At 49.5% G+C, this 14,709-nt stretch overlaps 1 protein-coding gene across 2 annotated transcripts; it reads right to left on the reverse strand.

Moving 5' to 3' along the window:
* Positions 1-997: 997 nt before the first annotated feature.
* GFI1 (growth factor independent 1 transcriptional repressor) lies at positions 998-14,381 on the reverse strand. Of its 2 annotated transcripts, XM_074546100.1 has the most exons (8): positions 13,877-14,381; positions 13,551-13,762; positions 11,808-12,035; positions 11,365-11,574; positions 6,321-6,736; positions 6,096-6,233; positions 4,341-4,506; positions 998-2,329 (listed from the first exon to the last, which is right to left on the reverse strand). In XM_074546100.1, the coding sequence occupies exons 3-8, from the start codon at positions 11,920-11,922 to the stop codon at positions 2,151-2,153; spliced, it is 1,224 nt and encodes a 407-aa protein (XP_074402201.1). In that variant the 5' UTR covers positions 11,923-12,035; positions 13,551-13,762; positions 13,877-14,381; the 3' UTR covers positions 998-2,150. The 2 variants fall into 2 exon arrangements, with proteins under 2 accessions (XP_074402201.1, XP_074402200.1); XM_074546099.1 differs by lacking the exons at positions 13,551-13,762; positions 13,877-14,381 and having other exon boundaries at positions 6,096-6,736; positions 11,808-12,742.
* Between the last annotated feature and the right edge of the window lie 328 nt (positions 14,382-14,709).

Here is a 14,709-nt window from a genome sequence, read left to right on the forward strand (position 1 = left end):
GGTCTAGTGTGGTCTTCAGAGCACCTGTCACCTCCTGCAACGTCTGTGCCACATCCCTTCAGCCTGGCCACTGTGATTGTGGCCGCGTTTCTGCTCTGTGAGACCTCGGCCTGCGGCGCCCGGGCTGGGCACCCCAGGGGCAGAGCGCAGCCCGAGCGGGTGAGCCCTGAGGGGACACGGCCACAGCCGCAGCCTGCTGGGGCAGCCCCTTGGGGAGCCAGCTGAAGTTCTCAAGGGTGGCAGAAAGCAGAAGCACAGGGAGGACCTCCTTGGCACCATGGCAGGTGAGTACCCCAGCCTCGGGCTGGAAGGGCGCCTCAGGGCTGGGCCAGCCCAGCAGGGCACAGGGCAACTCTGCTCACTGGGTTTGTCCAGAAAAAATATAAAAAGCTGGAAACATGAGTATACATACATACCCGTGTGGGCACGTAAGATTACTTGCACATCTAAAAAGCCAGGCTGCCATGCTGTGCTCTGTTGGGAAAAGGACAAGGGACCCCTCCATCATCCGCCTGCTTCTCTTTTGTATGGGCTGCAACTGCCAGATGGAGCCAGCCCTGCTGACAAGGCAGGCAAAAGGCCATATTGTGAGTCCCAACAGGCTTAAGTGTAAATGATGCACCTGCTGCTCAGGTGTCCCTGCAAACTCCCAGGCACAGATATTTAATCTTGTGGGAGACATTCAAGTTGCTCTTGGGCTAAGCAGGGACTTCTGGCTGTCTTACATTTCCAAAGTGAAGCCTTAAAACTGCATTTTCCCCCCTAAATCCTTTTATAGTGATAGTCCAAGCCATGGTATACCCTTTGTCCTCAAAAGTGTGAATGTTTATCTGAAATCAGTAGGAATAGAACAAATAAATATGGCAGTTGTGTTCTTTAATCACTACAGCCCTTGTGTCTGCATTTCCTCCTTGGATTCCCTGACAGTCACTGTGGTGTATTGTTGTAATGGCCGACATTCACAAATGTGCAGTTACATATGAAATTATAATCACTCTGGACCATCCTCAATACTTTATTAACTTAAAACATTGTTCTAATAAATATGTATCAAGAAATGTAAGACACTCCATAAAATCTAAATAAGGACATTTACAAACTTGTCAACAAAGTAAAAACAGGGTTTTTTTTAAACTGAGGTACATGCAGAGTTGTTAAGGCAAATTAAGTACATTACACTTTTATAGTAAGTCCTGCCCACCTCAGAAAGTTTCCCTTTAAAAATTAACAAAACAAAACCAAAAATACAACTGATGGTATTGAGGAACTCTTTTCCAGTTATTAGAACAAGCCCAGAGTGTAGAAGCCAGTAATGGTTCTGGACAGAAAATCTGTGCTTCCCTGGTGCTCCTGCCCTCCTCAGGCAGGTTCACTTGTTGGATTGGTTTCTAGTTCTAAGGCATAATTCTGTGCTTTGGCTTTTCCACTGGTCTTTCACAAGCTTCCTTCTCCCTAGTGAATGTAGGAAGAAGTAACCCTCCATGCTCCAAACACACTGGCAGTCGGGCCTTGCACAGAGAGAGATGGCTCAGGGAGGATAAAAAGGACCTCTCTGTAACTGTTAATGCAGCTCCTGATTTGCACCAGAATAAGTGAGAGCAGGATCAGACCCAAGCTGGTACCTTTGGTTAAAAACCAGCAAGATGTCAAATAACACAGTCCTGATCCTACAGGTTTTCCTGACAGGAAGTCATCCAAGAGTGAACCCATTCAGCACTGACTCAACCAGGGCAGGTGCTGATGGCTCTCTGCCATTACCCCATGTAAACACTGTTATACCCATGTTTTCCTGCCAGCTGATTCAAGCTACTGAAAACTTGAAGGGGTTCATCATGGCCATGGGAGAAATATTTTCCAGCTTGCAGATATTTGATAGCTTATCCATCTTTGGAGTATTAGGCTTTATATCTAAAAGGCTTGTATTTCAGTGTTATTTCAGAAACAACGAGGGAAAGAGAAAAAGAAACCCCAGCCTTTACTTTCCCCCTTCACAGTCATTCAGGCTGAGCAGTCAACATATGGCTCTTTCCTCCTAGAGCTCCTGTTCAGAAAGGTAATGCCAGGGTCCATGTTCAAGACAGGGTCCAGCAGGGAAGGCAGGGGAGTCCGTTCTCATAGTGTTGTAGCGCTTTCCGTACTGCAGCTGGGACTCATTTCAGGCCGTGCTGTGTCTCCCGGTGTCTCCGTAAATCCACCTTCCGCTGGAAGCCCTTGCCACACAGATCACAGCCAAAGGGCTTGAAGCCTGTGTGCTTCCGACTGTGGGTGATGAGGTTGGAGCTTTGACTAAAGGCTTTTCCACACACCTGGCACTTATGAGGCTTCTCACCTGCGAGCAGAAGGTGGGAGAGAGAGAGGCTGTGAAAGAGGCAACATGCTGATTATGTGAGACCACAGCAAATATACACTGGTACTTAGGGCTTATCAAAGAGATTTTTGTGTGATTACCTAAGTCATTTTTACAAAAAGACATGGAGTTGAGAGCCCAAGACAGAGCATTAGCTGAGCAGGCCTGGACTTGGGTGCACCTCCATCAGCTCAGCATAGTCCTGAGAGTAGCCTGAAGCATGGAGTGCTCTCAGGACACCAGACCTTGTGAGTGTGTTTGTCTGCATGGGCTCTGTGAAGTTTAAACTGGCTTTGTGTCCTAAGAATATGAGGAACTCCTGGAAAAGTGATGAATGCTTGACATTGATTACTATACCATCAGCATGAGGGCTGGTGGAATAGGTAGACAGAAGTTGTTAAAACAAACCCAGTGATCTGGGGTCTGTCCCCAAGGGAGGTATGAGGGCCATTAAGTGAACCCTGAAGGGCAGGGGTCGTCCAGGGTTCTCTCTGTTCCCCACACTGCAATGCTAGCAGTCAGAGCCCTGAAGTTCTCCTGCAGGCAGATGATGTAAATGGGAATAAATACAGCCTCTGGAACTTCTACAGAGGAGTCAGTGACAAAACTCCATGGGATCAGGATCCAAGTGTATTTTCTTACTGTTTATTATCAAATAACAAATTAAAGGGAACCCAACCACAATAACAAGCCGGATTTTCAGAGTGGCTTTGCACCTGCAGAGCCCACTGGCTTCAGCTGGGAACAACAAACTCTTTGGGTGTTTGAAGTTCAGATTCTTAGAATCAAAAAAATAATGCAAAGTGTGCTTAAGGCTCATTTCACAAGTATATGGCGCATATGAAAGGAATCCCTCATTCAGTTAAAGACCTGCTTTTATATTAGCAATTTAAAAGCCCAGGCACAATTTCTGATCTTACAGGAAAAAAATCTGACTGATTTAGAATTTGTCTGAAATTCTACTTAATCAAGCATAATTTTAAAAAGTTACTAAGGAGCTACGTCTTGTATTATTTCATAAACAGTTCATTTTCATTCAGCAACATTCAGTGAAAAATCTTTATAAGTAACATTTATTATTCACAGTTTGTCACCTAGAAAAGTCACAGCCAAGCAGTGCTACGTTTAGAGCCATTTCTCTACATATTTGCCTTTTTTAGGCTTCACCCTTTATATCTGCTAGTGGCCACTATCAGGAAAAAGGATTTTGATCATCTGAACTGTACATTTGTCCGGTACAATGGATATTTCACATCTACAGGTTCTTCCATATCTTACACATTCATTTCCCTCTACTCAAGTGAACCATGCAGGTCTGAAAAGCAAGATATTCTTTTAATGATTTCTGATATGATAAACCTGCCTCCTCACTGAATGATACTTTTGAAACAATTTCCTTTGGTGATTCACCTGCACTTTATATTAGTTTCCATGTTTATTAGTAACAGTGAAACTTGAGAACTCTGCACCTCTCCTATTCAGTATCAAACTGTAGCCATTTCTCAGAAAGTCCAGGTGGAAGTGCAGACAATCTCTAAACAAATATTTAGACTAAGACCTAGGCCCTCTAGTTTAGTGTTTGATCTAGAGGAGGAGACTCCTGTTGTTCCTATTGTAAATTGGTAGATCCTGCAAAAAGCAATGCTGAAATCAAATTTACCTGTCATTTTCCCGGGACCTCAGCTGTAAATCAAGGCCACATGAATATAATACTCTACAAATCATCTTACACAAAAGCCCTGTGAATAAACATTGGTGGATCCTATTAAGGGAACACTGATTGGATTGCGAGGATTTTTGTAGGTTATTTTGCAGCTGCTGTCCGTTAAACCTCCTCCAGATCACCCTGCTTTGCCCAAGTACAGCTCAGGTAACATGAACAGCAGCAGGACAGTGTGTGTGCTGTCCCAGCTGAGGAGGAAGGGACTGCTGCAGAGAGACTTCTGAGACCTGCCCTCGTGCTGGGGCTGACACTAGCAGTTGCAGGGCTGACCTGTGTGAATGAAGGTGTGTTTCTTCATATCAGATTTCTGGTGGAACCGCTTCCCACAGTACTGGCACGGATAGGGTCGGGTGTCTGAGTGGATGAGCAGGTGGGTGGAGAGAGTAGAGGATCTCTTAAAACTCTTGCCACAAATCTTACAATCAAAGCTGCGTTCCTGCAGAGAGATGAGCCCAGACACACACATCACACCAATGATCTCATCAGCAACAAACTGCCCAGCAGCATGTGAGTGTTGCCCCTTGTGCATTAGCAAGAACTTGCACTTCTCCAGAGAGCTGGACTGGCCTACACAGATAACACTGGCTTGATAGTAGCACCACATGATAAAAAAGATAATAGATCTCCTAGTGCTGTGCACTACTAAAATGTAATTGAATAGCTCTTCCTGGTGGCAGGAATGGCCAGGTGGGAGCAACCCCAATGGACTAGGCAGAGTCTGCCAACACACTTTATCAGAGGCCTGAGACACAATCACTCTACTGGGAAGCCCAACAGCTGCAGCACTGTTCAGAGGCCACCTCTCCACTGTACACAGGAAAGTGGGTGCCAAGGGCTGCTTGGGTCTCTTGGGAAATCCCTCTGGTAGACTGAGTTCTGGCATGGTAACAACTAACTGGTTTTTTTAGTTCCATTAAAATTCAAGTGGAAGGTATGTAGAGCACCTGGGACAGCTTTTCAGCTTACTACTTTAACATATAAACCCCCATATATTAAGATCTTACTGTCTTTCACCTCTCCCTCACACACTCCTCTCCATCAGTTATGTATCAGTTATGTATACCACATATCATCTCTTCTTTACATCCCTCAACTTGCATTGCACCTTCCTCTTCCTTCTTTGCTTTCTTCAATGCTTTCAGAGAATCACCTTCTTTATTTGGCTTTTTTGCATTCTCCCCAAAATGCTGTCCCCTCCATGGACACATTATGCAGTGCTGCTCTTTTCACCATTGATTCATGGATAATGAGAAATCTCCCTTCATTGTATGCTCTGCTGGTTGCACACTCACAAAATTATAAAGAGCAAAAAAACATTACTGTAACTCTATCCTCCAAAAGTCAATCTGAAGAAGGAAGATTTGCTGGGTCAGGTGGGTGGGGAAGGGGAAATATGGCATGGTATCAGCAGGTGGAAAATGTTACAAGTCCTCCTACCAAAATTAACCACCATATTCTTTTGGTGTGTGACTCAGTGTGTCGAGACGGGTGAAGTCAGTGCCCTATACCTGAATGGTCGTTTAGATGTTCCCTGCACTGACAAAAATTACTACAAACAAGGGAAGACTCACTTCTTTGTGGGAGGGAGGAGAAAGAATGAGGAGTGCTGCATCAGAAGAAATCCCACTGAGTTGCTTTAGCTGTTAAAAAAAATAGCCAACGTCTGCATTACCATTTCCAGCTCTGAGAGTGAATATTTATTATTTTCTGTTACTACTTGAGTGCCAGAAGTGCACATTGCTTAATACAGACTATGCAGGAAAGGTCTGAAGAATAGAAACAAAGCCTGTGTTCTTTAATTACCTGATAGCTCCTCTGCACGCTAACTGGCCACCCTTTCCTCTGATTGTCACCATATTCTTCACCTACAACTGCCCACTGCAGCTCTCCACGTTCTCTTCCCCTCCTCAGTATAGGTCTCTGCCTCCTTGCCCTGTATTTGCCTTCGTGGCTTCCCCAGCCAGCAGAATGGAGCAGCTGGCCCTGGCCCCCGGCCGCCCATGCTGGCAGCCTGCCTGCTCTCACCTGCGAGTGCACGGCCTTGTGCTGCTCCAGGCTGACTGCATGGCCGAAGGTCTTGCCACACATGTCACAGGCAAAGGGCCTCGTGCCGCTGTGTGAGCGGCGCACGTGTACCTCAAGGCCATGCGGTGTGGAGAAGACCTGAGGAAACAGAGTACACAGCGTCAAGGTTGCCAGGGAGAAAGGGCTGGGGGGTGTCAATCCAGCGCGGGAGAAAGGGATCCCTACCTTGCTGCACTTGACACACTTGTAAGAGCCAGCGCTGATGAGCAGGGGGCGGCACAGAAGGTCAGACTCCACTTTGATGCCAGCTGGCCCCTTCTCCTGCTGCAGTCCAGGCTGCGTTTCGGCATAGAGTCCAGGAGCTGCTGCTGGCGGCCGCTCAAACAGCCCCGGGCCCGGGGAGCTGAAGTCACCGTACAGTCCCAGGGAAGAGCTGCACTCGGCCCCATAGAGGGCGGGCTCCGAGCCTCGGTCGCAGAAGAGCCCCAGGGCTGAGGTCCGCTCCAGCGCCGGGCAGGGCCTGTAGCTTTGCACGAGGTGCCTGAGCTCGGAGCCACCCAGGCTGTTCCACATGTAGGGTTTGAAGGGCACCGAGAAAGGGGATGCTTCTTCTAGGGACGGACACACAGATCTCTCCGAGGCTGTGGAAACACAAGGGCATGGGAATTGGTGCACTTCACAATCCACACTATAATGAGGCAGAGCAGTCTCAGCATCCAGGCTTATGTCCAGAGCCTGACTCCTGGACTGCACTTTGAGCCTGCCCTTTCATCTCAATGGGAGGACATTTTATATTGCATATTACAATCTGAGTGTCCAGTACTAACTCCTTACCCAGTTATTACTCCAGCCAAATTATTTAAACCCAACATCAATTTTGTCTACTTCCTACTCTGGATACCTCATGTGTACACACTGATCTGACTAGCAAGACTCTAAACGACTCAGTCTGCAACTTCCTACCGTTTTATCTGCAGCTTCTTTGAAACATGTATCTACTGTATCCTAAGATGGACATCAAAACTGACAGTCCACATGTTTAAGCTCTGATGGAGATCACACACACACAATATATATATATGTGTGTGTGTGTGTCTGTGCAAATATAACATTACAGAGGTGCCAGGCAGAGCAAATGTGCTGAGATTTAGCTTGTCAACAAAATGAAAAAAACTTGTTGCACAATTTAATGCCCAAATCTAGTCTTTCAACTTAATGCCACAACTGACCATAACTATACTGCAGAATAACTTAAATAAGTAACAGCTTCTAAGGTGCTTGCATGTTATGCTTCACTTTTTCAGAAAAAAAAAAACTTCTCATCTGAAAGAAAATCATAGCTGTTTCAGATTGCTCCGAGGTTCTCCATATAAAGAAATTGAGTCCACCCAAAACACAGTGCTTTGTAAAATCATTGGGATGGGCCACATCCAAACATGAAGACACAAACTCATTTTCCTAGCAGTCATAATCAAAGCAAATTTCCACCAGGGCAAGCTTAAGTGGCTTTCGCAGGCTCAAAGAGGCTTGCCTTCAGCAGTGGCATCTGACCAATGCAGTGGGCACATGAGTCACACTTGGGGAGCCGAGTCCGATACAACGGCAGGAGCACAGCTTTTGAGAGGAGTCTCTAAAGGCACAACTGCTCAAGGAGCCTCACATGGAGGAAAGCACAGCTGGGATGGAACATGAGGCACCAGACCCCAACAGCGTCTGCCAGAGATGCTGATTATTGCCTGAGGTGCACTGCTTTCACTCCTTATCATAAGAGGCAGCAGCACTGGGAGAGTCAAATGTCTCCACTGGACAAGTTTTAGTGAGGCAAGGAAGAGATGAATCAATTAACTACTGAAATGCTGATGTCTTCATGGAGATATTGGCTTCCCTTATAACTTGGGCTTCCAGAGTAACCTCCTTTAACCCACTTGTCCACCCACAATGAATCTCTTACTTATTCATGTCAGCTCCCACGGCTTTTTCAGCCTTTGGCAAACCCAGATAAATGGGGTGGACTGAGCAAAGAAGGCACGATGTGTTAGGCTATCCACTTGGATAGGCAAGTGGTCACCGAGGGATTACAGAAGGCAGAAGGAAACGAGGTTAAAATTGAGCTTTGAATGACTTGACTTTTTCCTATCTTTTACATAATTTCAGATGTTCACAGTCTCAAATTCTTCCATTGAAATTAGCAGTCTTTTGGTTGGAAATATACGCACACATACCAGCTGGGACATTTGAAGAGAGTGATGAAATCAAATTAGCTGACATGGTGTTCAGCATGATTTTTCCTGTTCTGCACTGACTGCAACATTGTGGTCAGCATCACATCATCTATCTTGTGTCTTTGCAACCAGTTTCAGTGTTGCCATCTCACATGATTTTATCACAAAATTCAAACCTATCTTAAAGTCCCAGCTCTTGAAATGGCATGATTTCATCAGGCCCTCAGCTCTGCTTTTGTTTGTTCTTGTTATAAGTTTATTTTTGCCTTTTAAAGTCAACTTGTAGCTCAAACTGTAAGAAAAGCATGAAAACATAAACCCTCAGTATTTCAACACTAGAACTGAATATCCACAAGGTATTACTTACAATCTTGACTTCTGAGCCAGCTCATTGAGTGAGAGGGAAGGCTGACCTGATTTTTGAGCCCTTGGAATTGGCAATACAGTACACAGTGAACATTGCACCACAGATCAGTTTGCGTGCAATGTTCCTTCCATCACCTCACATGCTTTGGAGCCCTCTCAAGCACAAATGCAGGGTATTTCCTCACAATATACTCAAGCTATCCAAGCTTAGTGGCAAAGCAACCTCCAAACTCTGCTCTCCCACACTGCAAGGCATTTCTGTATGTGCCTCTTCTCCACAGCACCTAGGGGGGAGCAGAGACGCAGAGAAATATTCTCCCTCATTTTCCTAGAAATTCTGTGCAGCCGTTATAGAGACTACTTCTGGGGGAAAAAAAAAAAAAAAAAACCAAAATCAGTGCTTGTTTTTGAAGCTAAGACAAACTCAACCTTAAATGGTTGGCAACAGATTGATAAGCACAGCAAAAAAAGATTGGAGCATCCTCTTACACAAAACACCACATTTTCTGCGCAACTCCATTATACCCAGGAAAAGTCTTTCTCCTTCTGCATCATCAACAGGCTCATCAGGAGCTACTAATATTGCTGCACTGAGCTGTCATGCACCTTCTGCATATGCACATGTGTGTGATTAGACACATGTAGAAAGGTGAGATTAAATAAAGTGATTTGCGCTGGTGGAGTTAACAGCTACTATGTCTGTGTGTTGTATGACTGCCTACATCAGCAGCACAGCACTCAAAGACCAAAGTGAAATAAACACAGCTTTCACTGCATATTGAATTGCAACCTGCAGCTGTGTTCACTTCCAGAGATACTGGAGTGGTAGTAGTACTCACCACACACGCCTTCAGCGTGATTGGGAACCTGCATTTCTCACCTGCTCTGCCTGGCAAAGCACAAAAATTGTGCCCCATCTGAACAGAATTGTAGGAATACTGTCTCACCACTGCATGTTGCCGAAGTGACCTAGACACAAATTCCAGCTTCACACTGAGTCTAAGAAAGCAGCTGGAAGGCAGTGGGGCTGGAGGAGGTGAGCTATGGGAGGAAGCCCAACTATCTAATCCTGTTGCCACTGCCTTCATCATTAATATAACAGCATGTCACTCAATTCACTGAGATTCATTTAATAAAGCTCTTATGTGCTTGGAGTCCTGTACATTCCCAAAACTCCTTTGAATGGGATCAGACGGCCCCAGGATTGCCCATCCCACCCTGAAGAATCTTGATCTGGGGACATCGTCCTCATTTTATAAAGATATCTTCCCTGGACAGCCTGATGGTTGGCCAAAAGCTGATGAATGTGAGGGAAGAAATGAGAGGGAAGGAGGAAAAGGCAGAGCAGACCTGATAAAATACCTGCTCTATTTCACATCTATCTTTTTGACACCCCGTGAAAATGGTCTGTTTCTTGTGCAGAAATTGTAGTTATTTGGGAAAGGAGAAGCAGGAAAAATTCATTAGAACAAAAATTACACACATTGCTACTGTGTCTGTGCAGAAATATTACCAGAAGAGTAATGCAGCAATGCTGCATTTGGTCTGGTGTGTCATTTGCACAGACTGAAAGTGTCCTGTGGCTGATGCTGGACAGCATTTTGAATGTCCCCTTAACGGAGCTTAGGACTCTTGAAAGAAGATGCGGCTTTAAAAATGCACATTCAAATCATTACAATTAGCCATTCATATGGACGGACACTGCAGAGACGAAGTGGGAATGGGTGGCAAATCGCGCTAATTTTTTTTGCTGGCGTCTGCTGTCAGTCGGTAAAGCTGACACAATTTTTCCTTCATCAAGACAAAAATTGTCCTTTTTCCAGATGTCTCTTTTTAATCGAGGCAATAAAAAGTGGTTATATATATACATATTTTTGTTCTAAAATGACGCCATTGTATTTTTAAACGAGATAAGTATTTGTGCCAGGCTGGGGACAGCGTCTTCCACTGCTCCAGCCACATCAAAGGCAGGACAAGGGAGCTAGAGACAGGCGCTGCAGCCATAAGTGTGAGTTTCCTGGATTTGGGGTGTTTAAATCTGACCATCATTGGGGGTTTTTTCCCTCTGTTTTTTACAAATGTGTTTTTAGAAAGGAAAAATAAACAGACATTTTAAAACCCCAAACAAAAATACAAAGAAACAAAAACACAAAACAAAAAGAAAACCCTCAACCAAATAGCAAAAGAAAGGGCGTTAGGAGAATGTCTAGCCGGCTGTACAAAACACAAAATCAGCTCTGTTTACTGCAGGTATATAAATTGCCTATACTGTCTAAAAAGACTGAAAAATTCTGTGGAGACATGACACTGTAGGAGAATGCTAAGACCATTAAACATAACCTGGCTTGCCTCTAACAATTAATCACAAAACAGAAAATAACACCCCATGTCACGACAACAACTTTCCTGCTGTAGCGTGTCACCTGCTGCTCCCTCAGCAGCGCAATACGGCCTGGAAAAGCAACCCAAAAGAGGGAACCCGAAAACGAGGGGAAAGAACAGATTCTGGCAAATCTGGGGGGAAAGTAATAATAATTTTTGAAAGGGCCAGGCAAATCTGTCCCTGTTTGTGGTGGTGGCGCACAGCCATGAGATGCATGGTCCAGTGCCCCACGGCACGGGCACAGGCATGCAGCCGGACTCTCGCTGAGCGCTGCTCTCCCTGCTCTCCCCGGTCCTACCTGGCGAGACGGAGGGCGAGGGAGGTCTCCAGAAGTCCTCGAACTCGGACACTCTGTCACAGACGCTGCCCTCGCAGCTGGGCGCTGACTCGGAGGTGCCATCGGCAACCTCCGTAAGGTGGGATTCCGGGGAAAAGCGCCCCCGGGAAGGCTCCGGATCGGGCAGGGCGGTGCGGCACAGCTCCGTGTCCTCGGGGATCTTGCAGGGGTCTGCAGGGCAAAGGAGAAGAGGGAACTCCTCAGCGTGGGTCCCTGCTAGAAGGCAGCCACCTCCCGCGCGGCCCGCTCCCGCCAAGGTTTGATGCCCGACTCTCTCCAAGCTCGCATCAGCCCCTCCGGCGTCCCGCAGGGGCTGCAGAGTGACCGCCCGGTGCCGAGAGCACCGAGGTGATGTCGGGCAGGTGGACAGTCTCCGAGTGAGGATGCGACAGAGGGACTCCTACCTGCACAGATCTGGGCTAGCACCGTCTCCAGCCGCAGGCTGTAGTCCTCGTCAGCAGAGCGAGGCTGGTGGTAGCTGTGCGCTTTCTTGCTCTTCACTAGGAAGGACCTCGGCATGGTGGGGTGCTGTCACGGCCGGCGCGGCCGCACTCCCTCTCTAAGAGCCGGGCACGACAGCGGCGGCGAGCGTCACCCCCGAATCTCCTGCGGGGCGGCGGCGGGGAGGCGACCTGCGGAAAGGCGCCGCGCCCGCCGGTGAGGGCCGGGGGCGCCGGCCAGGAGGGGCCGCTCGCCAGGGGCGGCGTGCCAGGTGGCAGCGCGCAGGTAGCTCCGGCCACCGCCCCCGGCCCCGCTCGCCTCGCCCCCTCTTCCAGGAGTGCAGATAACTCAGCCTCCAACCGCCCCCAGCCAACGCCTTTTACCCCCCCTTCCTCCCACCGTGGCCTTGGGGCCGCCCCGGACACGCTCCGACAGCCGCTGCCGGATTGCGGGGAGCAGGCAGTAACAGTAGCTGAGCACGGTTCTTCGGACGAGCGAGGGCTGACTGAGCTAGGGGGTGCGGTCGGGTGTTATCCCGTCCCTCCAAGTGGGTACACCGCGCCTCCGTGTTTGCCCCTGCACCGGCAGCCACGGCAAAAGCGGTGCCATCCGAAACAGCTTATCACGTCCCACCACCCTGGACGGGCTGGCCGGCGCGGGGTTGTTACCGGGATGGGAGGGGGAGTCGTTACAAACCCGACAGCCCAAACCTGGCGCCTGAGAGGCTGTTGCTGTCGGAGGGACTGATTCACCCATCCTGCGCGAACCACGATAACACGAAAACGAACAAAACGGAATCTCTCCTCCAGCCCGCAGCTGTCGGCGCCGCGCCACCTTGCAGCTGCGAGCACCGAAAGCCGGGGCGGGGAAAGCAGACAAGGTGGGAAATCTGCGGGAGTCGGGGGGGAACCGGGTTAAACAAAACTACCCCGAGCCGACTCTTCGGGAGAAGGCCGGAGAGGTTCATTCGAACCCATCCAGCACCGGGCCGCCTCTGCCGTTACACTTGACTTTGCGAGTTTAATCCACGTTCGTTTGGGGGATAGGGGACTTCGGAGGGTTGCAAACGGGGAAGAGAGGGAAGAGCCCCAGTCCACCAGCTGGGGCCCAGGAACTGCCCCGCAGGTGGCGGCACTGGCTGCGCCACAAAGCTCCGGCCCGTCCGCGCCCGGCAGGGGCAGGGCTGCTCAGCGCTGCCAGGGAGGCGCCGCCCCCCGGGTGGGAGAGTTGCTGCTCGGACCCACCTGTGCCTGCGTTCATCCTTGAGCAGGGGCTAGCAGCCGGCGGGCCCGCACGGAGGGGGCAGAGAAATCAAAGCGGCCCGATAGCGCGTTACCCACCCGCGCCCCGACAGCAACCGCTGCGGCAGCCGTTGGGGGATCCGGCGCCTCTCCTGCAGCGTGTTTCCCTCCAAAATCACGCCGCGGAGGCGCCGCTGGCTTTCCAAGGCCGGAGCTGGCCAGGCAGGTGCCAGGCCCGTGGGAAGGCGAGTCCCGCAGCCCACCTGGCCGCCGTTCGCCCCGGCTCCCGCTGGCCGCACCCGCCCGGCTGCCGTCACTGCGGGGGCGCGGGGCTGGCGCCGGGCCGCGCGGCTGAGGCAGGGCAGGAGCGGCGCGGGGTCCCAGCCGAGAGCAGAGGGGTCGCTGCCGCCCCAGCCCGCCCGCCGGCAGCTGCCCACGCGAGGCGAGAGAAGCGAGAACGCTTACCCATTTGGAGGGCCGAAGAAAGCTGGGCTGCGGACGGGGGTATGCGCGGGGCAGCCTGCTAATTTGTGTGACTTTAAATTTAGCCTCCCTTTAAGGAGCAATGGTGCTTGAGTTGGCTTTTTTTTTTTTTAACTTTTCTGTCTCTGTCAACTCCTTCAGAGCTCGGCCCCCGAAACCACAAATTCCACTTCCTGAGCGTTAGTTAGGAGCTTCTGCAAAAAAAAAAAAAAAAAAAAAAATTACAAAAAAGCGCCAAAGCCTCACAAATCAGTAGTGTTCCCCGCCTCTGTTTCTCTCTCAGTTTTCCTTAAATGAAAACGTCTTACCGTATTCCACCTCACAGAGCTCGCTGAAGTGACATCGAAGTGTCATTCTGGAATCGGGCGTTTCGTTTCTCTCGGGGTTCTGCTCTAGAAATTACACACATCTATCTGAACTATTCTTGGATCCCCTTCGACTTCCGCAACGAGAACAAGTCACAGATTCAAAACACAGATTGATTCGGGCGGGCAGAGGGCAGGGGCTGGGGCAGCCGCCGCTCGCCCTGCCCGCTCCGCGCCGCATCCCCTGCCCTTGGCCCGGCGGTGGGGGAACACAACTCCCGCCGCCATCGGGCCGTGCATGGCGTTGTTATCGGGGCTAGGGCCGGGCCCTGGGCGCGGAGACCTCTCCTAGGCTTGAAATAACTTGTTGTGGAAAACTCTTCTGGGATAAATACGCCCAACGGCGCTGAAAATACCTAAAGACCCAAACCTAGAGGTTTGCTCATTTCCCTTCGGATTTAGGTAATGGTTAAATATGGAAGGGGTAGGCGAGAGGTGTCGTCCCCCCGTCCCGTCCCGTCCCCCCCACCCCTTCCCGGCCACTGTTGCTTGACTGCGATTCAAACTAAGGCGAAAGCGGAGCGGAGTCAGGCAAAGTGGGGAGAGATTGCCCTAATCCTCCTCGTCTGCGTGCCGGTGCTCAGGTGCTAACTCGGGGTGGATCCGCCACGAGAACGGCAACGGGATTCGCATCAGGCAGCATCCTGCACCGCTGGGGACCCCTGCGTTGCACAACGGGGAAGCCTGCTCCCTTCTGCAAAAAGAAAAGGGTTCGCCTTGCTTTATGCACACACACACGACCCCAAAATACAGTTTTCCAGGTCTCATCTCGGATT

This window comes from Zonotrichia albicollis, chromosome 8, assembly GCF_047830755.1.
Source record: "Zonotrichia albicollis isolate bZonAlb1 chromosome 8, bZonAlb1.hap1, whole genome shotgun sequence".
Lineage (NCBI taxonomy): Eukaryota > Metazoa > Chordata > Aves > Passeriformes > Passerellidae > Zonotrichia > Zonotrichia albicollis.